The sequence below is a fragment of the Eucalyptus grandis genome, chromosome 7, assembly GCF_016545825.1.
Source record: "Eucalyptus grandis isolate ANBG69807.140 chromosome 7, ASM1654582v1, whole genome shotgun sequence".
In the NCBI taxonomy this organism is placed as follows: Eukaryota; Viridiplantae; Streptophyta; class Magnoliopsida; order Myrtales; family Myrtaceae; genus Eucalyptus; species Eucalyptus grandis.
Window position 1 is genome coordinate 55,976,312 of NC_052618.1, and position 10,366 is coordinate 55,986,677.

Sequence of the window (10,366 nt, forward strand, 5' to 3'; positions counted from 1 at the left end):
TTGATGAAGGCTGGAGGCAACAGCACCCGCTATGTGAATCCATGGTCTCCCCAACAAAAAGTTGAAGGTAGTTGGTATATCTAGGACTTGGAATGGTACCAAGAAAAGCATAGGACCGATAAGTAGTTCCAACTCAATTTCTCCTAGCACCTCTTTCCTCATCCCATCAAATGCATACACAGTGGACTTAGTTGGACGTATCCTTTCCATCTCAACACCTAAGCGGTGGAGTGTAGCTAATGGACATATATTCAGCGCAGAGCCATTATCAATCAACATTCTAGAGACAATGGTGCTATCGTGCTTTGCTGAAATGTGCAGCGCCTTTATGTGATCACCTCCGTCAGCAGGGAGGTCTTCATCAGTGAAGGCGATCTGATCTTTCAGAAGGATGGTCCCCACGAACTCCTGTAGTTGGGTATCATCAATTGTTTCTGGGACATGTATCTCGTTAAGGACCTTCAACAAAGCGTTTCTATGCTTTTCAGAGGATTAAATTAGCTCCAAGATGGAGATTTGGGCTGGCATTTTTCGCAGTTGATTCACTACATTAAATTCGCTCGTTTTCACCACGGCTAAGAATTCCCTCGCGTCCTCCTCTCTCACGGCTTTCTTTTCGATTCCTCTAGCGGGCGCATAGCAACGACTTGATCGAGTGACAGTATCTACTTCCTTTGTTCCGTAATCCCAGGGTACCGCTTTGGTGTCGAATTCCAAGGGGGGTTCTAGCATTATTACCTCGTCCTTTCCTCGAGGTGGCAGTTCGATCACAACTGGTGTCAGGCTTTCCTCTAGGATTTCGATCACTGATAATTCCTTGACCATAAGGTCAATCATCATCGGCTCAGTGGTTTCCATCTCGACATCACTAGTGCGATCCTCATCAGGCAATTTTATCACTGCCGGGGTAATCATGGCGACCATCCCCTCCTCTTGTGGCATTGGATCATCCATACCCCCCATCCATCAGAGATGATGTCCTTAGGGTCGTCAAAGAAACTCGAGGCAGGCGAATATTTCACGTAGTAGTCATATTTTCCGCTTGGTTGACCCAATGTGTCGAACACTTCACCCTTGTCACATATCTTCTCTAGGAGATCCTGGCTCCGAAAGGTTTCCTCAGAATCCGTTCTCGATGCGTTGTCTATTGCCACTTGTTCATCCTTTTCTGGAAAAGGAAGCTTAGCTTTCTCCACTTCACGGTCGCAAGTAGCATCATGAGATGATGCGCTAATCATGGATGGTGTCATCATGGGTAGTGGTCTTTGTTCTCCATTGACACTTCGGATTACCCCCATGCCTATCATTTTGTAGATACGTTCTAGTTTTTCCTCCATGGTTATGTCCTCCCCTTTTTCATAGTGCCCGTCTAGCTCGAGGGCCTCATACAATTTAGGGACGTCCACCGCAAGGGGTCACTCATTCGCTTGCATTTCCTCAAGAATCACATTCACTCCTTCAGTGTGATCGGGTAAAGGATTTTGTTGCACATTGGGCGTGGCTTCTTTAAAGGTCAACTTTCCTTTATCCAATAGGTTCTGAACTTTCAATTTCAGTGTGTAGCAGTTATCGACGTCATGCCCCCTTTCTCCCATGTGGTATTCATATGTTTTGGTTATATCGAAGCCCGGGAATCTTGGAGGGTTGTCCCTAGGTACCTCCTTGGCTACCAATCTCTTTTCGAAGAGAATAGGTAACAATTTTGATAAAGGTCGGGGTAGAGGTGTGAATTCCTTTCGGGGGAACTTCCTGCTTCCGTCAAATCCCTGTGACCCGTTTCCTTGCATAGCTCTAGGGTTTTGTGAAGGCATCGACACTGATTTAGGTGCAGCTGGCTCCTGGATAAACGCCACTTCAACTGCCGTCTCCTTGTCCTTCCTCATTGTGAACTTCTTGCTATTCCCAGTAGATATTCTTCCATCAATTATCGCCCATTCAACCCCTTCACCAACCTCCACCAGCTGCGAAAATGTTTGGCAACCAGAGTACACTAATCCCTAGAAATAGTCAGATGACATAGTCCTCAAGAAAAGCTGCCTCATTTCTTTCTCACTTAGTGGAGGCTTCACTTGTGATGCCATCGTTCTCCACCTCTGGGCGAACGCTTTAAATGATTCATTCCTCTCTTTTCCATCCAAACTAACTCCTCTCTTGTAGGGACAATCTCAGAGTTGAATTTATATTGCTGTAAAAACTCGTCAGCGAGGTCGTCCCATCCAGTGAGCTCTTCAATATCCAGTGCAATAAACCACGACAAGGCAGGACCGTCTAAGCTATCTTGAAATGTATGTATAAGGAGCGGGACATTGTCGAAGTAGCGAGCCATCCTCCTCATATAGTATTTGAGGTGGGTTATAGGACAGCCGGTGCCATCATATTTTCTCATGAATTCCGGCTCTTTGAAATTCTCGGGTACTTTCACCTTAGCATATGGGGTTAGCTTGTCCACTCCCTTCATCTCATATCCTTTGAGGACACAAAGTAGCTCCTCCATCTTAGCCAAGCGGCTTGCATTTTCTTCGTCAAAGCGGATGGCGGATCCCTGCTTTGGAGGGGGATCCAGATTGACGATTACAGGCGTAACTGTGGCACCCCGAACCACCTTAGGTCGCCACAGGCACCTAATGCTACACCTAATGGAACACTAGTTACATCTCTTAGAAGAAGCGTCGTAAATCATAGACATTTTATTTTTTTGAAAACGATCCCAGCGCGACTCGTTAGCAGAAGCAAAATATAATATCGCCATCACTCCCTCCAACAACCATGATACAATTGCACACCACTAAACATCATAAGAAAAGATAAAGCCACGACACTTTATTTACATATTTTTCAAGATGGGTTTCCTTGGGTCGGTACATCAAAAGAAAGGCCAGGACATGTAGCCACACTCGGCCATAACCCCAAAAAGAAACACTCGACCCACTACGTCTATCGTGCAAGATCCCCCATCAACTAGTGTCGGCTATCATCCCAAAAAGTTTCAGCTCCTACTTCTCACGCACGGGCCCTCACACCCATCTAGGTGCATCAAGTGGTGGCGGCGGCAACATCCCACGCATCACTCCGTCTCGACGAACATGGACGGATATGAACTCCTAAATGACAAGGTGATGAGGACATCGAGCCATATCGAGGAGGAGGTGCTAGGGACCCATTGTCTATTCCTACTGGTTCGATTACTCGAGCGCGGGCCAAACAATTCAGGCAAGCTGTTGGCGTCATGGTTTGTGATCTTTGGCGTGAAGATGACCTTGAATCAAATCTTGAAAAATCTTGGAAATCTTGGTGCAATTTAATTATCTGGTCACCAAATAATTGACCAAGTCAATTTATATATGTGTTCTTGTTTAAGAATATTCTAGAATAGGAATATTCTAGAATATGACGCATTAGATTTTTAGGGTTGGTTTTTAGGGTTTGTGTGGTAGCCTATATAAAGGATTTGCCAAATTTCTTTGAAGACAGATATATCTTATTTTTTAGGAAAAGAATTGAGAGGTTCTCTTTTACTGTTCTTTTGAGGACTTGACCTAATCAAGATTCTCTTATGGCGGTCAATTCAACTTATCGAGCGAGATAGCGAATTCTTTCGCTCGTGGCGTCTATAACGTTGGTTGGTTGACACGTGTTCGTCAACAGGTCACGTTCATACCAAGGTTGCCAATCACAGGTTTGATTGGAGGTCGAGGTTTGCAATTCGCACCATCTAGGCCTTCGTAGAACGATCCTTCCGCAACGATTCACATCACAGGGCCCCCAGCCAGGCCCACGTCATACATCACTAAGGCGCGAACTCGAATAAATGTCAGTCCAGGAATGGTGGGACAATCGATCTCCACACACTCAACCTCTACATTCAAAGGAAGACCGTAAAAGACGCCCCGCGTGACAGCAGGGAGCGGCATCCTGCTAATCTGAAATGTTGGTCCCCGAAGGGGTGAGTACAACCACTTAGTAGGTAAAGGACCAATAAACCACTCAATGCATCATGCCACATAATCATCACAATCATAGCATCACATGTCATTAAGGCATCCATGCACAACTTACCTTGGTATCATGCACATGTCATCATACCTCATGTACATACATCACCATATAGTCATTACCATCATATCATACACTTACCATCATCATGTCACATGTATCATCATCTTTACCATGCATCCATGCATGTAACATCCTCATCATATCACATGTACCATCATCATTGCCATGCATCCATGCATGTAACATCATCATCATATCACATGTACCATCATCATTGCCATGCATCCATGCATGTAACATCATCATCATATCACATGTACCATCATCATTGCCATGCATCCATGCATATAACGTCATCATCATATCATGCATATATCCTCATCATCATGTCATGCATATATCATCATCATCATCATGTCATGCATATATCATCATGCATAATTCAATTTCAATTTCAATTTGGACCGCTACATTTCTCTTTCCCGGGACCAATGTTTGCATCCCGCATGTATCCAAGATACAATCAGACATCCGGCTCCCCCACTCTCCGGGCATCTCATACCCCAACTAGCATCACGAGGACCCTCCGGCATTCGGCCATTTAAGGCCACCGGGCAACCGGCTGTACTCTTCTAGCCAGGCATCTCGCACCCCAACTAGCATCGTGAGGCATCCCTCGGCACAATACCTGCCGAGCTTCCGACTCCCCCACTCTTCGGGCATCTCGATACCTCTTAGTACTCCCGAGGACCCTCCGGTATCCGGCCATTCAAGGTCACCGGGCAACCGGCCGTACCCTTCTAGCTAGGCATCCCGACACTCCCGGGGCATCGTCGGCTCACACCTCCGACGGTCTTCTCATTTATCTCAATTCTCATCTTTAATTATAGTTCAATTTTAACATGGCATGTGATGTGATGGCAATCAAGATCATATTCATCCTTGAATTCATACATGCAGCAAGACACAATCATCCATAACAATACAATTCATGGAGTCCAAACAATTTAAAATAGTCCATTTTTCATGCCTTTTTGAAGTTTACAAAATTCCAGCTTGTACCATTTTAAAAAATATTTAAATTAAATATCCATATGATTCTCAAAAATCATGAAATCAAGACATGTGATAGACAAGTCAATAAGATAACAATTTCATGAAAAGCACATGCCCAATAGAGTTTCACACAAGAAGATATAATTCACACAAATACAGCATGCAATTTCGGATAGAAACAGAATGTGCAGTTTTTGAAATAATTCGATTAAAATACCCGAACGACCTCCGAAAATTATGAAACTTTACCAGGTTATATTTAAGACACTAAAGTAGATTTTTCATGAATAAATCTAGGCCAGATTCGTTCTAGATAATTTTCTATAGTCATCCGAAGCTTCTGATTCTAGCACCGAAACGTCCAGTGTAGGTATCTCCAAAATATCGAGTTTTAACCCCCTTATTCTTCTTCGTTTCCTCTGAAATTTGGATATTTTTACTTTAAGAGGTCCTCTACAACTTTCATTAAGGGATATAAGTCAAATTTCCAAATAATAGTCACCATATGGGTCCAAGAAGTCTCGGGTGTCCAGTGCCGTGTTTCCAGATTTACCGTCTTCAAGAGTAAGTCGATTCACTAGGCTACACTTGCTCATTTTACTTAAAATTTGAGTATGTTAATATTTAGCATGTTCTCTACAAGTTTCATGAAGAAGTCGAAGAGATATTCTTGGTAAAAATCGACATGCAACCCACAAAACTACCAAAAGGTCAGCAAAACAGTTCCAGATCTAGTGTCTTCGTAAGAAGAGGGTTTGACCCCTTAAATCTCCACCATTTTGTCCCAAATTTTAGTATGTTGTATTTTATGATGTTGGATACAACTTTTATGAAGGAATAAAAGTCAAAATTCAACTCGAAACATGCATGCAAGCCTCCACAAGTTTCTGGGTCAGGCGGTTTACACGAAATCAGCAAGTATTTTCAAGAACAAGTCACATTCTAGCTTCGGTTTTGCCTACCCTAACATCCGAGATCTACCACCACAAATCACACGTGCAAGACACACATGCAAGAGTGGAAATCGATCCTAACTTGCCTCTAAGACCAAGCGGATGACAGCAAACAGACGGCCCACTGGCGACGGACGGACGGCGTGCGGGCGGCGACGGGCGAGCTCCTCCTCCTCCTCGGTTCCTCTCTCTCGCAACTCCCTCTCTCTCTCTCTTTGGCTTGGCCGAATTCAACCGGCCACTCTCTCTCTCTCTCCCCCTTTTATTTCCCTTAAGCCACAATCATTAGTAATGATTAGTAGCCTCCCTCAATGGCCAATGCATGTAATCCTCTTTTTGCCACTTGGCCAAGCTCATGCAAGATGGGCTTGGGCTTGGATTGGGCTTGGAAGAAGTGGGCCGGCCACTCCTCCCCTCCCATGGTCGACGGTCACCTCTTCATGGGCCTCAATTGGGCCGGCCATTCGGCCCACCAAGAGCTCAAGCCATTGGGCCTAAGGCCCAACCTAATTAAACCCACAATTTCACTTTCAATTATTCATCTTTAATTATTTCTTTTATAGATTTCAAATTTTAAATTTCACATGGCCAAGAATAAATCATTCTCATTAATTTATCCTATAATACTAATTTAAAAACTCATGAACACAAGCCTATATCACTTAGTCTTAAGAGGAGACTAATGGCTAAAGCATAAACCATAGGTAATTTTATTACCTAATTATGGGCTTTAATACACCTTGGAGCTTGTCTTGAATTTTTGGGATGCCACAGTAACAGAAAGGGCTTCCTTAGAAGCACCTTTTTCAGCAGGATTGGTGACATGTGGTTCTCCAGCTAAGGGTGGAGTGGGTCCCGACAAAACAGGAGTAGAGGTTCCGGCTATGGCCGGGGCCGGAGGTTCACTGATTTTTCGGCTTATCTCGGCCATCAAAGCAGTGAGTTGAGCCAGCTGGTTCTCCATGTTGGCCACGCGTATGCTGACATCCTCATTCTCCATCCTGGCTTTTGCGCGAGTACAAATTGGAGATCTCCTCTTAGCTGTGTTGACAGTTGGACGAAAGTAGACAACCTGTTAGTACCTGGACAAGGATAGATAAGCATATATAAGCATTAAGTAATGATTAGGCGGTCGGTCCATGACAAAGATCTAATCGCCCCAATTTGTTCATTTCATTGAAAGCAAGGTTGCTACATAACGCAAGAAAAGATGTGAGGGAGAACCCCCAAACAACGAAGCTAATCATGAGTCCTATCTCTCGATATTGCGACATGAGACAAACTCTTTAACATTGTAACACATGTGGGCATGGGCCCATTACATATCGCACTTGACTCAATCTAACTAACGAGGACAGCTCCCGCTTGTGGCAGTCCCACTAACTCGGGTCAACTTCGAGGCATGCTCCTCGGCTTCTTCGAGCTTCCTTTTGCAACGCTTGATCTCAGCTTAGTAGGTGGTCTTTAATGGCACGTCGGGAATCTTGGGGCGTAGGCTCTTTGGGATTTTGTGCCTAAGGATGTATTCCATCGTGGCATAATAGGTCTTCTCTTGCCCTTCCAACTCCTCTTCAAGCCATATCAGCTTCCGGGGGTGGCACATATCCCACATTGACTTGACTAACGCGACGGAGTCTTCATGGTCTTGGCATCCGTCAATGAAGTCTATCCTAAGCAGGTCTTCTTGAATCGTTGGTGGAAGTTGTTGAACCTTTTGTAATTGGCGAGCGACCCGAGTCGGATAATACTCAGAGACTCCGGTAATTCCCAACAAAGGAACAGGTCCAGTAAGCCCACACATGAACCGCACTTCTCGAATTCGAAGCCATTTGGCATGCCATTGGAAATCTTCGGGTCCAGGGTTGGTCATGAAAGCTAACCACTCAGAATAATGATAATCGGGGGCGAACGTCTTCCTATCTTTAAACTTCAGGATAGGGTGGCTAGAGTCAAAGATGTTGTTCACAGTCATTAAGCTACCAAACCCTTTAACGTGAGAGAAGAACCAGATTTGCAAGAGTTCAGGAGGAGCATGGAAAGTTTTGTTTTTGTTTTTGTTTTCTTTAAAACGAGTGAGGGAAAGAAAAGTTTCAGTCAGGACGGCGTTAACAAAGCCCTTTCCCATACATACCTCACGAACTACCCATGCCATGGAAGGGCTAATGGCGTTCCTACAATGTGGGAAAAACACAAACCTGAAGAAAGCTAGCAGGAAGATCCTATTCTTTTGAAAAGATGGGGCATTTTGAAAAAGCTCATTTAGGAATGAAAACGGGCAGGTCTTGCGATTAGCTTTCAAAACTTTCCTCACGCCATCCTCCTAAACTATAAGGAAATAAGATAAGGTCGATGCATGCTCAGTCCCTACAGGTGGGCCAATTAACTCCGACACCAAAGGCTTTCCCATGGCAACACTGTATTCTTCCAGGGTTGAAGTGAGCTCGTGGTCACCGAAAATGAATGTGCAAGTTTTGAGACACTAGACATGCGCCAACGCTCGTACAACACCATAATGAGTTTCTATTTCGAAGAAGGGAAGTAATCGTCCGACATAGGATCGCACCAAATCATGGCCAGTCGGGTCTAGTCTATCCCACCATGTGCGAAGCTCGGCTTTCGAGGTAGCAATGATGTGAAGCTCAGGGATCTCCATAGTATACTACTCACAGTTACGATCAACCTAATTTGCCATGAACCAACCAAAAGAAAGCGAATGAGTAAATTACGAAGAAGAGAATTCGAAAATCTTACCCTACTCATTAAGTAGCAAAGCCAATGACATAAACATATGCATGGACGGTGGTTCAATTTCTACTTTAAACGGCTCAAAATGGAGCCACGTGATCACCGGGTTGAGCCAGCAAGGTTGCAGCTAGGTCGGGTTACCCATGACTCTAGCTTCGTCAAAAGAATCGACCCGTGTCGCGTGGTTGCAGACCGGGGAGGATACCTTCGACGTGAAGAAAGAAATTTCGAGGTTATGGTGGGTGACTCGTACTACGCGGTTGTAGTCGGAGTGGTATCCACCTCAACACCATCCGAAGTGATCCTATGCAGCCCAAGTCCGGCGGCAGGTTGTGTGTGCTATGGTGTAGTACAATGCAGGAGACTCATGCATGACAATTTAAAAACAATCAGCACTTCAAACATAAACCATTCACTCTTATACCCCCTGTAAAACAAAGGTTAGAAATCTCACCTCTTATAACTCCCATAAACATTCAACATTCAACATGTTATGGATGTACATGATATCTTCGCTGCCGAACAAAAATATTTTTGAACAAGATTAATTTTGGCCTAAGTCTTCTAAGGTCTAAAACCAAGTCCCCAGCGGACTCGCTAAGCTGTCACGACCTACCCTCGGGGGAGGGAATAGGTTTAGGGGTATTGCCTAAAGGACGGCCCTAAGGCCCATGATTAAGCGTGGGCTCTCCCAAACCCATACCCCCACATGACATTGGGATATTTTCTATGAATTTTACAAAAAGGAGTCGCCACTAGCCTATTGGAGTCGGCTAGAAACCAAGTGAGGCATGGGAGTGTACCTCACTTCCTACGCTACCAAAGAATCTAGGGTCGGGGACTTGATTACACTAATTGGTCAATTAATGCCCTTCCGGTACCTAATCTTGTTCATTTTAACAAAATGATTCTTTATCAAGCATTTTGAATTGATTTTACTCATCCACAAACATATTAAAGTGATCATACGAGTGTAATCTAAACATGTACTATTAAACATACCATATGACAACACACATACCATTAAACATATCCACCAATAATCATAGCTAACAATGTCCTAATCACCATAAGTCTACACACATACCATTGAACATAACAAAATATACAATCTAAACATGCGATGTAATCAAAATAAATGCATAATTACACTTAAAACGACAACACCTAACAATTCCTAACCAAACTCTATCATTTTTTAATTTTCGAAATTTTTTAATTTTTTAATTTTTTTCAAATTTTTCAATAATTTTTTTAATTTATTTTTTTAATTCTCTCAAAAAAATTAAAATTTCGATTTTTAAAATTTTCGAATTTTTAAAAGGATTTCCAATTTTTTTAAATTTTTTACTTTTTAAAATTTTAATTAAAAATAATAATTTTTATTTGAAAAAATGGGCGAACTGGTCGTTCGGTCTCGACCCAACCCGGTTCGGCCCGGTCGGGTCCGGTCTTCGACCGGACCGGTTCGGACCACTAAAAAAAAACACACTAATTTTTTTTTTTTAAAAAAAAGAAATGAAGGCCATTTTCGGCCCAAAGCCCATCTTGGATTTTTACTTGACCCACCTGAGGGTCCATTTTCTAATATCTATTTTCAGCCCAATCTATTCAGC

The 10,366-nt window shown here is 43.4% G+C and overlaps 1 protein-coding gene across 1 annotated transcript; it reads right to left on the reverse strand.

Moving 5' to 3' along the window:
* Positions 1-1,415: 1,415 nt before the first annotated feature.
* On the reverse strand, positions 1,416-7,005 carry LOC120296239. Its single transcript, XM_039317959.1, has 3 exons — positions 6,807-7,005; positions 2,141-2,583; positions 1,416-1,997 (listed from the first exon to the last, which is right to left on the reverse strand). The coding sequence occupies exons 1-3, from the start codon at positions 7,003-7,005 to the stop codon at positions 1,416-1,418; spliced, it is 1,224 nt and encodes a 407-aa protein (XP_039173893.1).
* Positions 7,006-10,366: the final 3,361 nt, after the last annotated feature.

Bases quoted from the DNA above. Each gene is read 5' to 3' on its own strand.
- LOC120296239 (XM_039317959.1), bottom strand. From the start codon at position 7,005: ATGGAGAATGAGGATGTCAGCATACGCGTGGCCAACATGGAGAACCAG. The intron at 2,584-6,806 runs GTGCTTCTAAGG...GGGGTGCCACAG, and splicing joins CACCAATCCTGCTGAAAAAG to TTACGCCTGTAATCGTCAAT. The intron at 1,998-2,140 runs GTTTGGATGGAA...GACTATTTCTAG, and splicing joins TCCCTACAAGAGAGGAGTTA to GGATTAGTGTACTCTGGTTG.